This window comes from Diceros bicornis, chromosome 10 (assembly GCF_020826845.1).
Source record: "Diceros bicornis minor isolate mBicDic1 chromosome 10, mDicBic1.mat.cur, whole genome shotgun sequence".
In the NCBI taxonomy this organism is placed as follows: domain Eukaryota; kingdom Metazoa; phylum Chordata; class Mammalia; order Perissodactyla; family Rhinocerotidae; genus Diceros; species Diceros bicornis.
In genome coordinates, this window is record NC_080749.1 from 52,056,064 (window position 1) to 52,080,445 (window position 24,382).

At 39.4% G+C, this 24,382-nt stretch overlaps 1 protein-coding gene across 1 annotated transcript in view; it reads left to right on the plus strand.

Annotated features, from left to right (window-relative positions):
* MYO3B (myosin IIIB) overlaps positions 1-24,382 on the plus strand; it is a 265,307-nt gene that overhangs the window by 166,512 nt on the left and 74,413 nt on the right. The window contains exons 24-25 of the mRNA XM_058548594.1: positions 17,030-17,090; positions 18,017-18,116. Of these exons, the coding sequence (XP_058404577.1) occupies positions 17,030-17,090; positions 18,017-18,116 (161 nt within the window). The remainder of the gene's footprint in view (positions 1-17,029; positions 17,091-18,016; positions 18,117-24,382) is intronic.

Here is a 24,382-nt window from a genome sequence, read left to right on the forward strand (position 1 = left end):
GGAAAAGTCACTCCCGTCTGTGCATGATGGGGTGGGGTTCACTTGGCGAGGGAGAAGGAAACCTCAGGTTGAAAGTAGAAGTCAGCGGTTGGTGTGGCATTTCTATGCTCCACTTCCTACATGAGCCTGTAACTGTGTACAGTGAATGATAGAATGGAAATAGTCTTTTATGTCATGGGGCTTTGTTCCCATGATGGTAATCCTCCATTTTAATGCTGATAAGTACAATAGTGAGGATTACGCCCCTTAATTTAATTTGGCCTGCATATGGCAAAGCTCTTGCAAGGCTTTTATTTGACATTCTTTAGCACAGCTAGCCTGTTGTGTAAAAAGAAGCCCCTATGAGGGAGGCAGGAGATTGATAATGCTGGTGCAGATGTTTTTCCCCCAGCAGCTTGTAACACACCCCTAGAGAAGCTGCTTCTTCGTGGACCACTTCAATGAGGATTCAGACTCAGAGTGATGGGAACCTTCACAACTCAAGCAGCTCAAGGGGAGTTGGCACCTCGCAAGAGGGGAAAACGAGCCCATATTTCTCCCATGTGTCATCCTTGTGGCTCTGGGACTTGAAGCCAATTGGGCTGACCTCAGAATTGATGAGCCAGAGAAACTGCCTCCCAGTCAAGGCCAACTGGGCTGGATTTTCATGTGAGCTGTGAAATACAGATTGCCACGTATCTTGACAAACACCCTGTGCGTGGGGTTGTTGCAGAAATACGTGGCAGTGCTAAGACTAAGCAAAACCAAACTTTCCTTTACATATCAGGAGGACCTTTCCTTTCCCACCCTTCAATTCCCACGCTCATTTTTCCTTCTAGTTTCATTTCACTCCCTCAGGAGGCGAGTGCTCTCCAGCAAATTTCCTACCACTGTGGCCAAGTTAGTGCACTAACGCGTTAGAGGACTTTGTATGGAACCAGAGGGGAAAAGGCAGCAGGTGGGGGAGCAGTGGTAGGGATGGTGGCCTGTGTCGTTTCGTTCAGGTAGAAAGTGGATGGGCTTTGGTGACAGACCTTGGTTTTGAATCTTAGTTCAACCACTTACAAACTATGAGACTTTGGGCGAGTTTCTTCATGTTTCCGAACTTTAATATCCTAGGCTGCAAAAAGGGAATAATTTTGAGGATTAGAGATAATCTATGCAAAGGAACTAACACAGTTCTAGACATGTAATAAATGCTCAGTAAGGGATGATGGTGAGCTGTTGTTGGTCAGCTGTCGTTGGTCGTGGTGATAGAAGTAGTAGCAATAATAGTAGTAGTAGTGATATTCGAAAAGTTCCTATAAAGCTAACTAACATGAAGGGTCAGAGGGTCAGGACCTCTCTGGCTTGGCTCTAGAGCTGTAGATCAAAATAAACATTGAGAATTCCAGCACTTTAGAAACTTAACAGTGCTCATTCTCTGCTTTAACTTGAGAGCCAAATTTTATTTTCTTGTGTTCGTGGCTCTTATCTCATGGATAAATCTGAGGTTGACTTTGGGCCTAAGACTCACACTTGCCAATATGGCCAGGATTCCACTCGCACACCCTCAAGTGATAACTTTCAGAGCTTCCTTAATTGTTAGGGCCTTCTTAGAGTTTCTAGATTTTTAAGATATTAATCGGTCACATTTATTTTCAAAACCTTTTTGAAGCCAGAAACTTTGTCACCAGCTGAAAGGAGCTTCAAGGAAAAATCTGTTTTGAGTTATATTTTTTCTTGTGGATTTTCTCATGGCTGTATATAAATATTTATCTGAACTATCTCAACAAACCTTAAATCAAGTGATCCTTGTGCAAAGGACCCTTTTAGAAGGATTGTGCGTGTCAAGAATGTCAGCAGTCAGAGTTCTCTCTATAGCCGGATTCCAAGGACCAGAGGCCTCTTTTAAAATATTTGGAGCTGTTTGGTGGTTTTCAACATGTCTTTTGTTTTCCTATTTCTGGATATCTGTTCATGCTGTTCCTTCTGAATAGACTTCCCTTGCCAGTTCTTTCTTTACCTGTTATTTTACTCATCCCATCTCACCCATGTGGCACCTCCTGCAGGGCCTTGAAGGAGACTAGAGCTAGGAAAAGAGGATCCAAGGTGGGAGCAATAGAGTGAGACACGACCCAGAGGCAGGATGTGCAAGGGGCACTCTGGGAGGGTGAGACGTCCAGTGGGATGAAGGCTAAGGGTGGGGTGGTAGTGGAATGATACAGGGAGAGCTATTACAGGGAATAAGGCAGACGGGAGCCAGGATGTGGAGGCCTTAAAAGCTGCATAAAATATTCTGGACCTTATTCTATAAGCCAAAAGATACACAGCCACGTCACTGGATAGAATATGGTCTGCAAACGTATTTTGTTTGGCCTGCACAATGTTTTGAAATTCTTAGTTAGTTTCCAACATATAAAAATAGAAATATTTTATATAACAATTCAGATTTCTGGTGGCTCTTGAAAAACTGGAGTATCTCAACTGAGTAGAGGCTCTTGTCCATTGATACCAACTCTTTGTCCTGCTTAATTCATGGCCTGGCCCCATCAGCATCTGAGTTTGATTCTGGCCCACTGTGTGCAGGGGCACAATGCAGGTAGAGGAAACAGTTTAGGCTACAATCTCTGGAGCCAGACTGTTTCTCTTTTAGGCCCAGACTAACTCAATGACCAACTAGCTCAATGACTTTGGGCAAGTTAAGCATATTTCTAGTAATGGTACCTACCTCAAATGGCTGTTGTGAGAATAAACTATAGGAAATATTTAAAAGACAACCTAGCGTGTAGTAAGTGAACAAAAATGCTAGCTGTTATTACTATAATCTATATGAGATAATAAACTCCAGGGCTAAAACTATGTCAGTTATTTCTTTATGACTCACTGAATCTAGAATCTTTGGCCATTATAGGCATAAAATAAAAATAATTGATGAATGGATGAATGAATATGTGCTCCTTGAATTTTTATTTCTGTTTGGTCCAAAGCCAAATTTAATTACTTTGTCCTCAAGAAATGCTTCCTATTTATCTTGAGTTTGACTTGAACATAATAATTAATTTTTGATAAAGTAGAAACCTGGCTTTCTCAAAAAGCTAACAAAATAAGTAAAAGGAGATGCTGTTGACACTGTGTTGTTTTTCTGTAATGGATCTACCTTCCTAATTCAAAAATAAGCCTCAAGTTTGGGAAGATGCTTAATTATGTTTTCTGTAGAAGCTCAGTTATTGGCAGGTGGTTGTCTATGGTTAATATCTTAATTTAAGGGTCAGTTGCTAGGAACCAGAACGTAGTGAACTTAGACAGAAATGATGTTAGAATGCATGTTTGACTTGTGTTCTATGACCACACCCAACCACACGTGAGATTCACACTTCAAGACAATGTTATTGTGCCTGGTGCTTCAGACAAAGATGGAGCATCTCCAGAAACTATTTGGACAGTTCGGCATGAGAACTAATTTCCAGTATGTCCAACATATTTTATATATATCTAAAGTTACGACAACACCCCACTAAGGCCTTTAATGTGATCACCTATGGACATGAATTTGTACTTATGTTAATCTACCCTAAACACATTTGCCATTAGCAAGTTATGCAGTTAGAAAATGATGGCATGAGCTCTGCAAAGCTGACCTGCAAGGTTAGATTCACTTTCTTTCTGGAAATCTTGCACATTTACAGAGAACACGGGTCCAGTGACATTTAATTTTATTTGTATAAATATCATCTAAAAATGAATGATATATTCAAGATTCTAAAACTTTCTCTTTAAATTTGTACTTTAAATGTCAGATGGCTCTCTTCTTTTTTTGTAAAATATCAGTTTTTTAGTATGATGATGCCTCTACTTTTTCTAAAGAAATCTCAATCTCTTTTAGCTTTTTTTTCTTCTTTCTCTTTCATTCTCTCTTACTCTCTCTCTTTCTTTTTCTTCCTTTCCTTTCCTTCCTTCTCTCTCTTTCCTTTCTTCTCTCTCTCTCTTTTTCTTTCTTTGTCTCTCTCCTTATATAATTAATACCCACATCTCTAAAGTTCTGGTTTCTAATCTAAAAGACAATTTCAGGTAATGACAAAGTCTGGCAAATTCTTGCAACCATTTTGCCATCTCTTATCCCCTTCCTACATTAGTCATTTTGTGAGTGTAGGAAATTCTAGAAATTCAGCACATCTCTGATATCTACTTTGCTTGTATCCTCATCCAGATGACAAAAATGCCTTTGCATATCCAGCCTATTTTGAAAGAAAAGAAACTTGAGAAAAGAAAACTTGCTCAAGTTGAAAATATTGCAGGAAACAAAATTTGTGTAAAAATGAATTCTATATAAAAGTGTTTCATTATCAACATTTAAAGAAACCGAAACTATAATCCTACAGATTGAAGGAAGATTAACTTTGTACATTTTCACAGCTTATTAACTTTATTTCATTTTCTTCTCTGGTTAGAAGGAACAATATTAGTGTTTCAGTTCCAAATGTATTTTGTGAGTTAAATGGCAGTTGGTGCCTACCTGTAGGACACAAGTATGCCAGCATATTTCCCAACGGCATTGCCCTAGTCACTTCAAATTAAGAAGGAACCTGACCAAGTATTTGCCACGGAAGCTGTTGACAGTAGTAATGCCACACTCTCTCTGTTGCATCTTAGTACTTCTCAGACTTGTCTCCTTGATGAGTAGACAAAACAGGAGGAGGGTTGAATGTTTTCATCTGAATAGTATGGATCGGGAAGACAGAGAGAAATAGAAAGCCTTGGTGAAACAGAGCTCTAGAGACCGCTGTGATTGGGAAATTAGATAATAAACAGTCTCTGATACCAAGATTCTAGTGGCCTAAGATCAACACAGTCTGGAGATGCAGGCAGGAGTGGCCTTCTGAGCTCTGGCCCAGACCCTCCCCTGAGAGCTCTTTGTGTCAACAAGAACAGCCAGCGTTCCTGGCCGGCTCCCAACACTCAGAGTGGGGCTATCATTTTTGTTTGCTTTGCAAATATCTTAATGGGAAGTGGTTCAACACCACCTATGGGTTAATCTGAGGGGTTCTGCTTGGCAGCTGTTAGCTCTGAGAACCACATGGCTACTCTTGGATGGAGTGAGTCGGGCTGACAACTACCCAGCACCAGGTTGAGGCAACTTCTTTGCTTATTGGATTTACTGACTGGCAGGAAGCACCTTGTTGTCTTTTATTTTTAGTTTGTTCCTACTGGGAGAGTAAGGATGTTATTCTCACATCCAACTGTGCTTTTCCCTCTAAGGCAGGGAAGTTGTTTGCATTAGTTTCACTAGCATGCAACATACTTCTTTCGCCTAAGCTCATTCTCATAGACTCTGAAATTTGTTATTAAAAGTGATGTGTAGTGGTAGTGGACATGGTGGTATTATTGCAGGAAGAGGGATCTAGTATGTTAGCCTGGGGGGAGAGCAAAGCTATGCCCTGTCTTCACCTGGGATCTATCGAATAGATACTGAATTTCTTAAGAGTTCCTGCTCTACTGGTCCCTTAATTTTTTCTTCTCTTCTTGAATTTGGCTTTCATTTGTCTTGACCCATGGGAATGCTTCCCTGGATGACTTGACCAAGTCATGTCTCTCTGGGTCTGTGTCACCTGACACTGGCACAATTGCGCTCTGTCTTAATACTTTCCTAACTAGATTTCAGGCAGAGTTGGACAGTTTCCACAAAGCGGGTTAGGGAAGTTCATAAAGTGATGACAGACTTGTAGACAGTTTCCAACTGCCCCACTTGTAAAAATGCACAAAGTTCAGATGACTCTTTAGGTCCTGGAAAAAATGTCCAGCTACCTTATGGAACAGTTCAGCCTTCCTTCTGAGACCTTTATCCTTTCCTGAAGACTTCCACACCTCTATTTTTAGGGTTGCCTTGGTGGTTGAGAACAGGGGCCCTGGAGTCTACTAGACATGCTACAACTAAGGGTAGAATCTTGATAACTTATTTTCTCAGAGCCTTTGTCTCCTCATCTTTAAATGGAAGACAAAATGGCACGATGTCTACCTCACTAGGTCATGAAAATTAAGTCAGATAACATATATGAAGTACACAGCATCTCATCTGAACAGAAAAGCACTCATCAGTAGTAGTAATAGGGGGAGTTATTGTTGTTATCTCTGAAGAATCTACCTTTTTAATGTAATCCTTAGTATTATACATTCTTTACATTCTTTTCCAAAGTACTCATTTTGAAGTCTGTTACTCCCAACTCCTTAAAATTAAGCCAGTGCCAAATTTAGGACAATTTGAGTATCAAAGTAAATAATGATAATAAAGGAGTATAATGTATTGAATAAAATGAGAATTCATGCATTCACATTGATAGAAAGAAAAGAAGAAGGGAGGGAGGAAGGGAAGAAGAAACAGGGTAAACTTTTCCTTGCAATAAGATGCAAAATAATAAATGTAGAAGAAATGATAAGAGCAGAAAATTACCATTTGGCAACAACCAAAATAATCATTGTTTCAGGCAAGAATCATAAATGGATACCAAAACTAGTAAGTGAAAGTTTAAGGAGTAACAAGCTATTTGCATTATCATAGTAAATCTCCATGAGATATTCATTAATTACAAAAGGACAGGGGGGAAACCTGGCAGACAACACCTTAACCAAGTGATGAAAGTTAGCATCGCCAGTAATCAGACAAATTGATAGCATGTGCCTCCTGATGGGATGCACTGAGAAGAACGCAACATCACTTCTGTGGATTTCTTGCCAAATGTGCATAACCTGAATTTAATTATGAGGAAACAGCAGACAAACCAAACAGAGGAACCTCTTCAAAAATGACTGACCTGTAGGCTCAAAATGAAACACAAGGGAAGACTAAGGAACTGTTTCAGATGAAAGAAAAACTAAAGGAAAATGACAACTGAATACAATGTATGATCTAGGATTTTCTTTTGCTATAGAAGACATCATTAGGACAATTTGCAAAATCTGAATACAGTCTGTACATTGGATAATAATATTGTATTAATATTAATTTCCTGATTTTGATCATTGTACTATAGTCATATAAGAGAATGCTCTTTTAAGAAACACACATTGAGGTCTTTAGGGATAAAGGAGTATGAAGTGCAAGTGACAATCAAATGGTTCAGAAAAAAATTATATGTTTGTGTATATGGATATCAGCATACATGTAGGGGAGAAGGAGCGAGGATAAAGCAATAAGTACGTTGCTAATATTCGGAGAATTTGTTGGGGAATACACAGAATTCCTTGTATTATTCTTGTGTCTTTTCTATAAATATGAAATTAAGTCAAAATAAAAAGTTAAAATTAAGAAAGAAAGTCAGTGCTATTTCCTTCCTTTAAATGAGGTAATTCGTCAGCCACTTTCCCTTTAGATCCTGACGCTCCTCCATCCACACCTAAATGTCTACCCACATCAGCGCTGCTCTGTCTGGTGTCTGTCCTGGGGCTTCTCCACTGCAACATCGCTGATAATCACTACCCACTGCACACAATCCTGTTAAGCTTTTTTACTTCCTCTTTTAAAAATTCCCTAAAATGTTACTTCCTACCCTCATGACCTCTCCCTCATCTGTCTTTGGGCCTCATCATTTAGTGCCATGCTCATCGTGCACTTCAGTTCAGGCCTTCTTGCTTCTCTTTCCTCCAACTGAGTATTGCTTTCAGAATTAAAGGAGGAAAACTAGGTTAAATATTTGGGGGGGGGGGCGTCCACTGATGACAACAGCGTCATTCAAGGGACATGGATGTTAGTCCTGTCTCTCTCCCTCTGACTTGCTTGGACAAGTCTCATCACCCCCTTGGGCCTCAGTTTCCCCACTTACAGCATGAAAAAGATGTGGTAAATGGTCTCTGAAGTTTCCTTTGCCTCCACAAGTCTATGCCCTGGCCTAGTTCAGTCTTTAGAGTGCTAGAACTGTAATTCAGAAGTAACTCAATCCACCAGTTACCTTGTGACCCCACCCAAAGGAGGGACAGAGGTTACAGAAAGGAAGCCACGCCAGATCCCTGTCGTTATCATTCTCCCTTCTCTCAAGCCTGAAGTTTCCAAGTTCAGGGATTTGTCTTGCAGAAGTGCAAAATTATAAACAATAAGTATAACACCTTGCTAAGTAGATGTTTTATTTCTAAATTCTGACCATGTATACATCTCTTAATTTAATCCTTTTAAAATCCTATTGTCTTATATTTTTGTTTTGTCCTGCCTGAAAGCACACATGTAATCCTTTTCCCCCAGCTTGGCGAGAGTTTTTATTTATATTTTGCTGGTGAAGAAGCTGAGATGCTGATTTGCCCAAGTAAGGGTTGCCATATTTAGCAAATAAAAATGCAGGATACCCACTTAAATTTGAATTTTATATAAACAACAAAATTTTTTTTAGTATAAGTATGTCCCATAAAGTATTTTTAAAAATTTATACTAAATAATTATTTGTTGTTTACCTGGAGTTCAAATTTAACTGAGTGTCCTGTATTTTATCTGGCAACGCTAGTCCAAGTTCTTTAGAACTAATGTGTTATGAATATGTATGTGTATACCAAGAATATACGTCATGAAGTGTGTTGCTAAACCTTTACCAAGTGTTTACAACTGTCCTCTGGCCTCTACGTGCCATAACATATAGTGGTTTTTACACTTTAGAAGCTTTTGATTAGAAACATTTTCATAAAGACATCAATTCCTATTTATTTATTATGTTCCTTACTCAGATGTCACCTTCTGTAGCCACTCAATCTAAAATTGCAGACCCTGCCTCCAGCACTTCTTGTGCCCCTTCTCTGCTTTAATTTTCTTCTTTGGCATTTACTTCTATTTAACATGCTTTCATATTTACTTTTTCCTTTTGTTTATTATCTGCCTCCTCCGTTAGAATGTAGGTTCTTATGAGCATAGGAATCTTACGTCTCGTTGGTCACTGCTGTATCCCCAATAACAGTAGGAGACAAATTGAAGGTGCTCAATAAATGTTTGTGGAATGAATAAATGATATCTGGGAAGCTATTGAGGACCTTATATCGTGCATGTAATGTATGTTGTTGTTATCATGCAGAATCTCAAGAAGGCTTGCCACCAAATTAGAGCCTTAAGTGTGGTACAAGTATATATAACCTTATTATTAGTCCATAGACACAAGGTAAGTAAAAGGTCAGCAGGTCAGAGGTCAAGGAGTATCTCCTGATATAGTCGGGCTTAATTTAATCTGCCTCTTGGCAACGTTTCTAGAACTAAAGGTTAGTTGATCCAAGTGTCATTCGTTAACACTCAAATATGATTATGTGGCTATCTGGAAGAGTCCAGTAACAAAATGGCACTGAATACTGAGAGCATAGGCTCTGTGTCCACCAGATGTGGATTTGTATCTGGGCGTGACCTGGACAGGTTACTTAAACAGCCCAAACTTTGGCTGCAAAATGGGAACCCTTGTAGGACCTATGCTGCTAGCGGTGACATGAGGATTAAATGAGATGATGTGGTCAAGCCCTCTGCACAGTGAAGTGTTGTTCAGCTGTTCTGGCTGTGCTGTGGCCCTCAGCCCGTGGCCGTGCATTACTTCAGGTCACGGTGCTCTTCCTCACTGCTGCATCTTAACTCCATCTCTGGGCCTGAAGCCCGGTTCTCTCGTGGTTCCTTTGGTTGCCAACAGAGAACTGAAGGAGGCTTTATGGGTGGCGCTCAGCTGAGTGTCGTTTTTTCCAATAAGGCAAGTATTCTCAGAAGAAGAAAAGCTTTCTGCTTCTACCTTAGACGTTACACAGTGACAGCTGCCTGCAAAAGAGTAGTGAAGGAGGAAAAAAGAGGAAATGAGAATGCGAGAACTGGCAGATTAAGGCTGGATGGGCTCATGGTTGGGGAAACGCAACGAGGCAAACAATATCAAATTTAAAGGGCTCAGTGGGATTTGGGAAATCAGCATAAGTACATAAATCTAACTAGTGCTAACTTAGAGCAACGGCATTATGGAACATTTATCAGCCTTTTTGAGCCCTTTTGATGAATTTGTCTTTGAGCCATGTTCTAAAACTCAAAATAATTGTATCCAAGAGCAAACAAATATCCATATATTTAAGTCTAACTTGCATATTCCACTCATTCAGCAATGATACTGATTGGGGATGAGATACAGGTATGTATTCAAAATCGTTATAAAAGTTACCGAGGGGCCGGCCTGGTGGCGCAAGCGGTTAAGTGCGCGCGCTCCGCTGCGGCGGCCCGGGGTTCGCTGGTTCGGATCCCGGGCGCGCACCGACGCACTGCTTGGTTGAGCCATGCTGTGGCGGCGTCCCATATAAAGTGGAGGAAGATAGGCACAGATGTTAGCCCAGGGCCGTCTCCTCAGCGAAAAAAGAGGAGGATTGGCGGATGTTAGCTCAGGGCTGATCTCCTCACAAAAAAAAAAAAAAAAAAAAAGTTACCGAGTAGCCAAACCTAATGAGAAAAAAACACAAAAGCTGTGATTATTCCTTCTTGTTTCCCTTTTCTTCCTGCAATAATAGTGATCTTATTTTGCACTATTATCGTTTGTTTTCACTTCTCCTATACTCTTTGTATTTCCTTCACATCATATATTAAAGCCCAGGAATAATGTTTTCCCTCTTTAGAAATCAAGAAATGCCAATTAAAATAATAATGAGGTACCACTGTTTTGTTTTGTTTTTTTGCCAAAGAGGTAAGCAAAGATTAAAAAGACTGATAATACCCAATGTTGGTAATATGATGTAAAATGGGTCCTTTCATACTTCTGTGGATGTCAGTGTTAATTTTTGTTGCTTTTTAGAGGAGAATTTGATGATATAATTCAAGAGCTTTAAAATAAGCAAAAAGTTTGCTCACCCTTTGACCCAATAGCCTCACCATTAAGCTTTACCCTAGGAAATAATTGGACAAGTACTCATAACTGTATGTACAGAATATTTAATGATCCATTTATAATATGATAAAACTGAAAGCAACTTAAATATCCAAAAATAAGAGATTAGTTAGATCACTTATGATAATCACCCAATGGAATACCATACAGCCATAAATTTGACATACACGCACACTTGCATATGTGTGTATTACAAATATATGGAAAGATGCTCATAACTACAAAAGGTAGATTATAATAGTAAATATGTCATGAACCATTATCTTTAAAAATGTATATTATATGCATAGAAAAGTGTCTGAAAAGATATACACGAGGATATTAACAGTAATTATATCTGAGTGTGGAGATTATCTCTGATCTTTGTTTTCTTTTCCTTGAATATCTGTATTTTATACAGTACAACAGTGAATATATATTATTTTTAATCAGAAAAAAATTATTTTTTAATGAGAAAAAGAAAAAAAGGGAAACATTTTGCCACTAGTTCTTTTAGTCACTTTGAGGAGAAATTCAGTTATTACTACACTTTCATTGATTAGTGATTGGTGACTATTCAGGCCACTTGGGAATTGGAGCATTTTCATCAACTAAAAAATAAAAAGAAAAGACAAAGCTGATGAGCACAGCAATGGGAACAGCTCTGATATCTCAAAAGCCAGATGGCTTGCTCTTCTTTGCTCTCCTTCCCTTGATCGAAATATAATAAAGCTCATCTTCACTAGGTGATTTGTAAACACTTTTAATTGGTCAGGATGTGGCACCAGACGAGTCAGTTATAGAACCAAGTTTTCAGTGTGGTTATGCTCAATAGATTGTGCAAATATATCAGGGAGCCTCCAACTCTGCCTAGAGTGAAAGAGGTGGGGTTGGGACAGGAAAGACTCTCCAGAGGAGCTGATACCTGAGCTAAAGGGTAAGGATGCAATGGACAGGTGGGCAAGAGGGGAGATGGTATTCCAGGTAAAAGCATGAAAGTATGAACACAACCCTAGGGAGGTTTAGTGGGTGCTTAGCAAATGCTTATTTGTTGTGGTGGAGGTGGTAAATAGAACATAAAAAAGCATTCTAGAACTCCTAGCCTTCCAGTCCTTGTAATAAAAGATGTATTAAATTATGCATTTTGGGTGCTTTTGAACTTAACATGTAACTTGTGTATTTCTTAAAATATTTTATTACGTTTCAATCCTCAAAACTGTTTAAATAAATATAAGCAGTAAGAAGTGTATGCAGTGACACCTAGCTGATGCAAATCAGGAAAGAGTAGATGCGTGGTGAAAATGTGGGGAGATTCAGATCTGGGTATTGTTCCTCATTTATACCCTCAGCCCTTAGATTATTCAAATTCCATGTAAGAACTAAATAAGAATGCTTGAGTTACCGATTGGGGTTCAACCTGTGGCCAGTTCACATGGAAATCCTGTTAGTACTCAGGTCAGCAAGGAATCTTTCACAAGGGCAGTGTCCTCTTCTCTGCTGTCATTCTTAAATGTCTTAATTTACCTTCAGAACCTGAACTTATTAAAACCATTTCTGATGTTTATGTTTTCTATTATCTTCCATAGTAACTTCCACAAGGAAAGTTGTATGACTTATTTGTCTGAAACTTGCCTCCTTCAAGATTCATGGGGCTCCTACTATGTTAAAATATCTTGGTCCGAGCACATCTTTTGCAGCATGGATTGACTGCTGCTTATTGGGAACAAGAAATTGACCTCTTATTAAGAGCACCATGTACAATAGATTTTTTTCAGAGCTATCAAAGAAGCAAGAACAAATTTGCTTGGTTATGCTAATTAGCCTTTCTCCCAGGGCTACCAAGTAAGACAGGAGTTTACAATGAGAACTATTCCCAAATCTAGAGACAGCAGGAAGCTAACCAAAAATCAACCCACAATGAATTAGCTGCAACCTACCCTGTTTTGAAATTAGAATATTCTTTCATGTGTGAACGACTAATGGGTTTCTCAGTTTGTCTAGAAGCCATTCTAAATTATAATTGATAAAAGATAAGACATAATCTTGCAAATTTTATCAATGTTAATAAAAACTGCAGAAAGAAATTTAAATGAAGTTTAGAAAATGGAGAATCAGAGGGTAATCAGTGAGTCTCTATTCAGTCCAAGAAACAAGTTACTGATTCTAACCCTAACATAAAAGGCCAGTTACAAGACCAGCTTGATTGATCAGATCCTCAAAGAGTACCCTGCCTCCTCTGCTCTAATTCTGAGGCAATTCAGAGAGTATATCAACCAACTAGTGAGGGGCAGAGGATAGTCTAGGTTGTGCTACTCATTGCAAAATCACACATTGGCATTCTGCTTTTCAAATATGACTCTTCTGAGTTTGGTTAGTGCAACTCATCTACCAAAAAAATCATCACCCCTCAGTGAACTGGAAAACTGAATTTTGGAGCCTACAAAGCTGAGACGCAGTCCCTAGACAATGGTGATTTCACCTAGTGTCGCCAGCCCAGCATGACAAAACCAGCTGGCCTCATGGATCTTTGCTGCAGAAGAAGAGAGATCCTGGGGCATTCTCAGCAGCCACATACTCGAGAGCCAGCCCTCACCTTGCCTCTCATCCAGTCACACTGGCATCAGGGTTTAAGGAGAGGGAATTAGACATGAGTTTACTTTTGGGACTTTTTTAGGGCAGATGCCCAGCAGAAGGGTTCTCAACGGTGACTGAGAGTTTCTGTCTCCCCCAGAACCCACAGTTCAGTGAACGGACTGCAGAGAAGCAGCCAAGAAGCCAAGCCCTGGAGGCAATCTGCTTGAGACTTTAGTCACTTCTGAGAGGTTAGAGAAGCCCTGGAAATATGCAGTGAAGCGTGTATAGAGAGACAGCTACCTCTTATTCACCACCCTTTGGTAACCAGATTCACTGCTTCTGCCATTTAGCACGTGACTCCTAACAGAGGCTGAGGACAGTGTTGTTTTTTAAAAATTTTCCTACACATTCAATATAATATCACACTTTAAAAATAATTCCTTAATATTATCTAATACCAATCCATAGTCAAATTTTCCCAATTTGTTCTAAGAATGTCCTTTACACCTGTTTGTCCAAGCCAGGATCTAATGTAGGACGTTATGTTGCATCAAGTTGTTATGTTTGTAAATTTCTTTTAATATACAATACTTCCTTTTTTCATGGCGCTGACTTTTTAAGAAATCGAGCCAATTATCCCCTAAAATAGCTCACCTTCTACATCTGTATGCTTGATTCTTTGTAGTCTTAGCTTGTCCCTCTATACCGTGTGTTTTGGATAAACTGTAAGTTAGATCTAAAGCTTTGATTAGATTGAAGCTAAATGTTTTTAACCAAAAGAAAAAGTATAAATATTCTGGGTGATGTCAAATACTTCATATTGCCTCACATCACAAGATGGTGTTGTCTGGGCATTAGTGGTGTTAAGGTTGGTACTGGATTAAGATGATGACCTTCTGATTTCTCCAATGTACAGTTACCTGCTCCTCTTGTGACCTGAAAAAAGGAATTTGCATGGTGGTCCTTTGGTACCATATGAATGTCCTGTTCCCTATCAACCATTTGTCTAAAGGTTTTATCAGCAGCTAATAATCTTTGCCTGAATGAATAATTTCTCTTTGGAGTCTCCTTTTCTATGTCAGCAGGTCTTATGCTGCACTGTTTACTAGTTATGACATGAAGCAAGTCACTAGCTTCTTGGTCCATAATTCCCTCACCTATAAAATAGGTATAAAAATAAAACCAATCCACATGGTTTTTGAAAGTATTAGTTGAGATAAGCATGTATGCATGCTTTGCCTGGTGCCTACTGGCCTGTATGCATGCAATAAGCATTGGTTATTTGTTATTATTGTGCTTTTCCTTATTTTGTTGGTGACAGCTTGCAGAGCATTATCCACTTCCTGCCAGTCTCAAGTTCCTAAGGCAAATGACAACATATGTGATGAAATTGCTGCAAAGGAATTGAAGCAGACTTTTGAAGAATATTGACTTATACCATTTTTTAAAGGCAAATTAGAATTTGTTTCAAATAAGTGCTGCTCAGATCAGTGTTTCCTAAGGCATGCTATAAGAACCAGTAGACCCCCAACATGCTCCATGGGAGAAGGGTTCTATTGTTAAAATAACCTCTGGGAAATCCTGCCCATTCTTTTCCTCTTATGGTTTCATTGTGCATATTATTGAGTTAAAAGTTCTAGAATGCCGTTCAGGAAAGAAACCTGCTTAACCTTGCTTAATCAAGTATTTTCTCATCTATTTGCCTGTGGACACTACCTTCTGCCTCTGCCTTTTTTAAAACCAAGTAATACATATAAACATTACATTGCTCTGCCTTAGATTCATCCAGAGGATTGAGTGAGGAGGGAGTCAAAATGATGAGCCAACCCCCAGTGCAGAGTCGGAAGGTGTCTGCCACTGGCCTTTGGATCCTGAAAAGCCGTGCAAGTTAGAGGTGTTCTTAAGAGGTTCATTTCTTTGTTGGGGCAGGAAAAGCAGAAATTTGTTGTTGAAACAGCCCAACTCTCTTCCTTAGATTTTCTTCAAAGCTTATCAGGACTCCTAGAGGATCGCAGAGTCCACCTGTCCTATAGCTGTCCCACCGCCACTGGGTTTTGCCTAGGCCGACAGGAATGAGTCCCTTGGGCTAATGCACAGAGACCAAAGGGCATAGAGAGTGTCATGGAGTCAGACGAACAGGGTCAATGTCAGCTCTACCAGGTATTCGCCATGATCCCTGGGCAAATTCTCTACCCTCTCTGAACTTCAGTTTCTTCGTCTATATAACAGGGACCATTAAAGCACTTAGTTCAAATGGTTGTGAAACTCTCATTAGATACATAAAAGCATTTTAAAAAATATGAAGTGCTATATAAATACTAATTAATTTACACTTAATGTTAAGGGTGTTCTTACTGATCTTCATGGCCCATGTTTCGGGGGTCCGCTAGTCATTCTTTTATTCATTCAACTTGTCTAATATTTATTGAGCCACTCACAATGTACCAGACACTGGGTTAGGTGCTGATATAGAGTACAGAATAAAGCAGATCTAGTCCTCACCTTCATGGAGCTTACATTCCACAGTGGGAGACATACGATAAACAAATATACACACAAATAAGTTTATCAGTATAGCCTCCTCTCCCCAGGTACTGATGTGATATTTTAAAAATTGGGTATATTGCTATAATCTACTATAAGTAGATGCATTTTAAAGGTAATATCTATGAACTGTTCACAGAAAATTCAGAAAATTAATTTGTTAGTTTAAATAAAGAATTAGATTATTAATGTAGAACTAGAAGATACTTTAGGAACAATTTATTTCAATCCCCTCATTTTACAGATGAGGAAAACTAGAACCCTGAATACTGTAGAAATTTACTCAGTCACCTGTTTGTGTGTGTGCATGTCAGAGAGAGAGAGAAATTAGGGATCTTGAGGCCAGGTATAGAACCCAGATTTCCTTTCTACTCATCAGTGCTTTCTACTCTGCTGGATTCCATCTGAAAGGGATTGTAAGAGCCGGATCCTATTTTAACAGTGTGTTATAATGATCACACTTTGATATAGTGTGTTCCAATTATAAAAAATTGGGGCTACAGCACAATTGATTTTTCCAAACTTGGCTCCATGAAACATTAATATTTTAATAGATGTTAGTAGGTTATCACTTTTTAAGTTTCTTTGTCAAGTTGGCTTAGAAAACCCTGCATCCTCTCCCCTACCCTACTTTAGAAATCCATAAATGCATATTGTGATTGAAAAAGATCAGTTCTGCAGTAAGGAAACCTCTTCAACTCCGTACAACTCAGCATTTCCCAAACTTATTTGATTACAGAATCTATTTTGGATTATTTAACAACCTGATTAATGTGCTGGGAAGTGCAGCCTTAGCATCAGTGTGGTTGGCTTCTTGGTAAAGTCTGTGAAAGCCCATTAGTGAACCAAATTGGATCATACACCTTCAAAAAGGGCAGTTTCTTAGGTCTTCGGATCTCAGGCTGACTGCGGATACAGGAGCAACACTTCATAGGATACATTTCCTTAAAATGACCATGTCCTTTTAACCAAAGACTGGAAAGGGTAACAATGGAAGTTTAATTAAAGAGTATGTTCTGATACATCTTTGTAGGAAAACAACCCTGTTTATGGATTTTAATTATCATTTTCAAGGCTTTTAAAAATTATATTGTTATGATTTTTATTTTTAGGTATTCACAAGCTCGGAGTTCTCCCAAAGGGTGTGATGTCTTCGCAGGACGTCCAAATAAGGTAGCTGAACATCTTGATTCTGAAGTAACTGTGTATCCTTATTTCAGACTCGTCCAAGTCCACAGCTGTGAAGCCTGTCTGTGGCTGCTTGGTGGGGCCATCCAAACATGAAACTGATAGTGATATTTGAAGTCTTTGAGACAAAAGCCCAGCTTGCTAAAGAACTTTGGTTCAGCAGAGAGACAGGGAGGTACAGTGAAGAGAGAATCAAAAGCCTGGAAATTTGCTGCTGAGAATAAATGCTAGCTGCTCCCTGAGGTGATTTGTCTGTGCACTCCACTCTCTACAGATGTTAGAGCCTCTTTTTGAGTAAGGACCCGAGGTTCTTTGGTAGCACTTTGATATCCTGCTCGAATTCAATATGTGAAATGGAGGCGTCTCTCTGTGACTTGGAGCCCACAGCAGGCTTTGAAGTCTGATCCAATTTTTGCTGCCTACTATTTGATGTTGAAAGGATGAAATGAAGAAAATGTACAGTTTTTGCCAGTAACTCTGCTGAGCATATGTAAGATTAAAAAAACAAAATCCTTTGGATGAAGTACTTAGAAATGTTAAGTAGATTAATACCTTCCTATAGGTTTTCTTTTTTCTTTCTTAGGGATAAAAATTAAGTACAGAAGAAAATCAGCACATAGCTGTTTTTATATTCTGGACTATAATTAATTTAAGAGTGGGCTAGATTGACTTCAGAGGAAGAAATGAATGAAGCAAAAGGTGTTGAGACTTTACTACTAATTGTCCCAAGGAGAGGACCTCCACTCAATTTTAATGCAAGACAGGGACAACTTACAACATGACCTCAATATACTTAGTTTCTTCCTCATACAATTGGGGTTAAGTGTCCCTTAGTTAAATGGAAGCCATGTCTTTAAGGCTGCTTCATCAGAGGATAAAAATAATGTTTCTCTTACTGGGTCTTTCTGAAGCACTCAGTTTCTGGGACTGATTTGCTGTCTTCTCCGACATGCCATGCTGCTCCAGATCACCCAGGACTGAGTCCCTTGAGGGGAGCCCCTGCAAAACTTGGTAAGAAGAACATTTTTAATTGCATGCTGCTTCTACCATTCAAATGCTTGTATACTTTTTAATGAGTTGTTTGGGCAGGACTGTCTAGAAGGCAGGACTCTAATAGTAATATGACTTAATGTTAGCAAGAAGTTCAGGTTTGGGGAGCCATAAAGGCTGGAAGCAAAACTTGTATTAAAGGTAGCAGTTTATTGCCTACTTATGCCGCTTAAGTTTACTCTTCTGAGGGAAGAAAATAAATATCAACGGCCATACTTTTCCCTTTACTTGTAAGAACCTCAAATTAGGAAACTGCTTCAAATCTTCATTTTGTTAAAGAAAAGATAAACAGCTGACCAGCTTTCAGTGGAGCAGATCATTCAGGATCAAAATCTAGGGCTTGGTAAAGAATATGGATTTAGTGATTATTAGTTGTGCCCTTTTGGCAACATGGCCATTCTTTCAGCAAGAATACAGACATCTTGCCACGCTCCTTTGGGAAATAGCTATTTCTGGCCCCTTTTCTAAATTGTTTGCTACAGAATATGCTAAAAGTCAGTTTTCAGGCTTATGCATGGCTATAATCAGTACTTCTGGAAGATAAAATAAAAGTGTGATCACAAGAAATATCTATGAACCCCAAGATATTAAGGACAATGTGGACCATTCCAAAGAAAGAAACATTTTCAACTTAAAATACCAACTTTACACCTACTGTTGACCTCATCTATTTTTCTGAGATGTGCAGTAGTTTCTCAGGTTTCTCTTTTTAGCCTATTTTTCAGTGACAAAGTAGTACCATATGAAGTAGGAAATGCATAATAAATATGTCAGGACCTCTAGTCCATACAGAACTTAAGATCTTGTAGAAAGACAAGAGAGGATATTATAGCAAAACCTTTTACATGGATATGCAGAAAATGATAAGCTTGTCAAAGGGAATATTTTCGCCACAGCCAGACAGTGTTCAGGAATAAGAGGTAGGGGTAGGAGTAGTGCAAAAAAAGAGGAAAATTTAGGGAAAAGACAGTGTGGTGGAGCAGAATTTAGCAAGAATTTAGTTGGCATTTTTCTCTATCCAAACAGACAACTTCTACTTATTAATTGGGGTGTTTTGACCATTTACATTTAATGCAATTATTGATATGTTTCGGTCATCTTGCTGTTTGTTTTCTATTTATCCCATCTTGTCTTTGTTCTCTTTTGGCATTCTACTTTAAGATACATGTAACTTTAAAATACATGTAAAAAGAAAAATTTGAGTATGGTTGAGCAGCCAAAGGCACAGATTCTGGGGTCAGACCTGCCTGGATTCAAATCTCTGCTCTCCTGTGTACTGTTGATACAGTTATGTAATGACTCCTTACCTCAGTACTTACACATGTGAAATGAGGAAAATAGTAGTTCATAGCTGAGGGGTTGTACTGAGGATTAAATGAGCTAGTATAGGTAAAGGGCATAATATACTGTCTGGTTCATAGTAAGGGTACATTATTATGTCAGCTGCTGCTATGGTAGTTATTGTTATTGATATAATATAAATGCAAAGTTCATGAGGTATGAAGGAGAGAAATAAAGTGTAATTATTTATTGTAAGGCATTAAGTTTTGGTGGGATAGTTCAGGGGGAGTAAAAATATATTTCATTTTGAATTAACTTGTTAATGAGACTTGTTAGGTTATAGTCATCTTTCTCAGTCTTTAGGAAAGTATCCGAGAAAGTCAAACTTATTCGTAAGTTTACATCCGACTTGCTGTAAATGGCTCATGTGCACTTTCCTGTCAAATTATTTATTCCTTCCAATCTAGACAGTTCTCTATTGGGTCTGCCACCGTCACTGTTACTTCTTATACTCTTGTAAACAGCATCCTAATTGGTCCTTCTGCTTCCATTCTTTTCCTCCTTCAACTTCTCTTATGCACAGATGCCTGAGGAGCTGTTTAAAAGCATTCCCTGATCATGAAATTCCCTTCCTCCATATTCTTCAGTGGCTCTCCATTGCCCCAGCATCGACTCTAAGCTTCTTGGCATGATGTTCAAGGCTGCCTCTGTTCTGGTCCTAAACTTCCTTTCTAGCTCTATCTTCCACTGAACTCTCTCCCTCATCTGTGCTTCCGAATATCCAAAACTATTCTCTATTCTCCAAGCATGACCAGTGCATTCTTTCCCTCCTCTCCAACTTTGTTCATGCTGCTTTACCTCTCTCCACCCCCTCTCCCCCCCACTCACACACACCGTTCTTCACTGTTTACTCTCAGAGTCCTCTCCATTATTCAGGGCTCACAATGGCTCCCTCTGTGCCCTTTGACTGCTCTTATAGTACTTATCACATCCTGCCTTTTATTATAGTTCTTTTCATGCATCTATTAGATTTTAAACTCTCTGGGATCATCTCTTTTCATTTCCAAATTCTCTCCTTGCAACCTAGCCTAGGTCTTCAAATTGAATTCTTGAGCATCCACAGCTGTGATGAAATATAATGGAAGCAAGAATGAAATGAAACTTTCGAGTAAATGAGTCAGAGAAAAGAGAGAATTTTAAACTGTATTTCTAATAATCCTGGAACAAAATAAATATCTTTTTGTCATTCCTAAATAAGTATAGCATACCAGTAGAACAAGCTAAAACAATCCAAGCTGTGTCATTTTGTTCCTGTTGTTGTTTTGGGCAGGAGGAGAGGGAAAGAAGGTTTAGGCAGAAAAAAGCATTCTGTAAATCACATTCCCCTTGACCTTAGAAAGCAACAAAGATGGATTGAAGACAAAAGTTTTCCAGTTTGGTTTATGTTTTCAAGGTGATTAGCTGCAAAAACAAGAATATATTCTGTAAGAGACGTTTTAGCAAGTTATACCTTTGGGTTTAATTCTTTGCCTTAAATGACCCATTATTTCAACCCGTGTTTCTGTGGAAGGCTGAATAAAAATATTGTGACCTTTTTCCTTTAAAAAAAACCACTAACATCCAACAGGTTTGCCTTCTAACTTGCAGTGAGTGCTAACTTCATTGTTCTGTAAAGGGGTCTGGTGGACTGGGAGGTGGAGGCAGGCATCGAATAAATCTAAAGTTACTTAATCAGGCCAGCTCTGCTCAGAGCAGGCAGGTAGAGAAGTGTGCAAATGTGAGGCTTGGACAAAGGCTGTCTTCAGCCCCTTAGTCAGAGAGTCTCAGAAGGTCCTTAATTGGTCCATTTGAGCCTGACTTATTCCTCACATAGGAGAGGAAAGCACAATATACCCAGGAAGTGCATAAAACGCATCACTTTGCCACTAGCCCAAGCAGCGAAATTATTTAATTGGACTGACAGGTGTATATACAGACCTGATCTGATTTTACTATGTAAAAATTTATTCCTTAGGCATTTGTTCTTCTATTTATTTATTCATTTACTTATTCAACAAACATTAACACTTACTAAGTGCCAAGAACTGTCCTGGGCCAGTACTTCTCAAACTCTTTTGAAAGACCAGTTTTGGGTTGATTGTTTTAATTTCCAATTTGTGCAGTCTGATACTTTAGTGAAATACAATAAAAATGAATAACTATATAAACAATCATACATTCAAGTGTTGTGTCAATATCAAATTGATCTAAACTTTTCTAAATTTCTTACTCTAAATTAAACTATTCTAAATTTCTTTACTAATCTTGTTGGGACCAGTAACGAGAGTCAGCCTGCAGACCACACGTCACAAGCACTGTTCTAGGCACATGTGATACATCAGGGAACAATACACTCAAAAATTCCTGTCCTCACAATGCAACGTTCTAGTAGAGGGAGACAGCAATAAACAATAAGCATAATATATGTCAGTTATATGGGACGTTAGAAGGGCAAAGTGTTATGGGGAAGAAAATACAGCAAGGGAGAGCAGGAGTGGCCAAAGTGTGGAAGATGGGGTTGGAGGACAGTTTACCTTTAAATAGTGTGGTCAAGGTGGGCTTCACTGAGAAGTCTGGAAGGTCGTGAGCTAGTTAGCCATGTGGGTATCTAGGAGGAGAGCGTTACAGGCAGAGGGAACAGCCATAGCAAAGGCCCTGAGGAGAGAGCACGCAAGGAATACATGAGGAGTAGAAAGAAGCCCATGTGATTGGAGCTGAGATAGCAAGGCAGAGAAGCATAGAACGTGAGGGAGCCAAACAATGCAAGTCAGTACTTCTTAATATTATAACTAACACCCTGGTGATCTAGTTAAAATGAAGATTCTGATTCAGCAGGTCTGGATGGCTCCTGAGATTCTGTAACACTAACGAGCTTCCAGGTGGTGCCGTTGTTGCTGATCTGAGGTCTACATTTTGAGTAGTGAGGGTGTAAACTCAGTGAAATGGGGAGCCACTGAGCGTTTTCAGCAGAGGAGTGACATGACTACTCCAGCTGCTGGGTTGAGGATAGACTATAGACATCACCAATGAATGAGATATTCTATGTAAGTTACATTTTCCAGACAGCTGAAACTTTCTAAAACCTATGACTCTCTTGCATGTTAAGCGTACTGAACACAGTTCTCCTTATTATTAGTGTCTCTGGACGTGATTATTGACGACAGTCATCACACTGGGCTGTAATGCAGAGAGATCCTCAGAGACCACTGTGAAATAAAACCACCTACCCTTGCATTGAATGACTCTCGACCTTTAGTTAATGTGCCTGATTGTTTTTACTTTCCTCTCTCTCAACACGAAGCTGATGTTTCTTGCTATTGTTAATGTGCTCACTTTTTGTAAAATATTTTCCTTCCCCTTCTTTTTCTCCTTTATTGTGGCCTAAAAGAAAAGGTTTAAGCACTTTTGCTGCACTAAAAAAAAATGGATCTAAGAGGGGTATCTGAGGAAATCCTCTCTAAACAAAAGAAAGGGAACTGCCATATGGAGGAGGTGTCTACTTTGGGCACATGCTAGGTGCTTTACCTATATTTTCTTAATGTGAAGTACACCAACTTTAGTTTAACTTTGTGATCTGTTTGTTCAGGGACCGTCATTTTCTGCCCTTGGGTTTGCTGTGATACCTCACCTAAGTGAGGTAGTCCTGCCATTGGCTATCTTCTCACCTACAAGTAGTATAAATTATTCGTCTTTCTTTCTGAACGTCAAAAAGTCATTGCACTTGCCAAGAGTAACTTTAACTACATCACATCTTAAAGATGAAGAGTGGTACATTTTTAGGGAGCTGAGGAGCAGGCAGTATTGCATCAGCCTCCCGAGGGAGTCACAGCCGGCAGTACATGGTGTCTAGGTGCAGTAGAGAGAGACCCCAGAGAGCATCTTGTGTTGGGCTTTAGTGATCTGATTTCACTTCTTTCTTCAGATTCGCTGAGCAAACCACATACACTTGCTTTCACCCAGTCGCTTCTCTGATGCTATCTACCTCATTATTTTCCTTTACCTTTCTTGTTGCTCATTATTAAATTTTGTTGATCTTGGCAGCAGTTTAGCTATCAGAAAGCAAACCTGGGCTGTATTTTATCCTTGGAACTCTTAATCCTTAGGGTGACCAAACATCTCAATTTTCCCGGGACTGAAGGTTTTCCAAGATGTGGATTTTCAATGCTAACACCAGAACTGTCCCAGGCAACCTGGGACAAGTGGGTCACCCTCTAATAACAGTGGAAGTTGAACTCGATTTAACTGAGAACTATTTTTTTTTTAATTAGATAACTGTATCAGGCAAGAATAAGCCTTAGATCCATGCTACAGAACAGCCTCACACTAGCCGCCTGTTTTTGGAAAGGGATGCAAGCAGCTGGCCAAATAGCAACCACTGTGATCGTAAAGGGCTCAGATGTCGCCCATTTGACAGGGAGAGCGTGTTCCTACAACGGAGTCTCAAAGGCAACATAATCCCTGTCGGGAAAGCACGTGGAAACCAGACCCTAAACGGATGGAAGGCTGCTGCACCTCCCTGTCCCCCATCCACTAATGGGACGTCACGCACAGGACTTGGAGGCCACCCTTATGCCCTCATGTATGGGTAGTCTCTGGTGCTTTGAATCCCTGCTCTTTTCAGCTACAGTTGGGCTGAGCCATCTTTTCTTCTTGCCTGGGTGCCGTGAAATTCACCATAAGCCCTCATCAGTGAGACCGATAAAGCCTCAGTCTCAGGACTTTTCTCAGTGAGATGGTAAAGGAATTATAGGCATAGAATTCTTACCTTTAGCATGGGAGGTAGAAAAAACACCTCCTTGTTAAGGGATCGTTTTAGACCAGTGGTTCTCAAACTTCAGTGGGCGTCACAATCACCTGGAAGGTGTTAAAACAGATTGCTGGCCCATTCCGTAGTTGCCCATTTTATG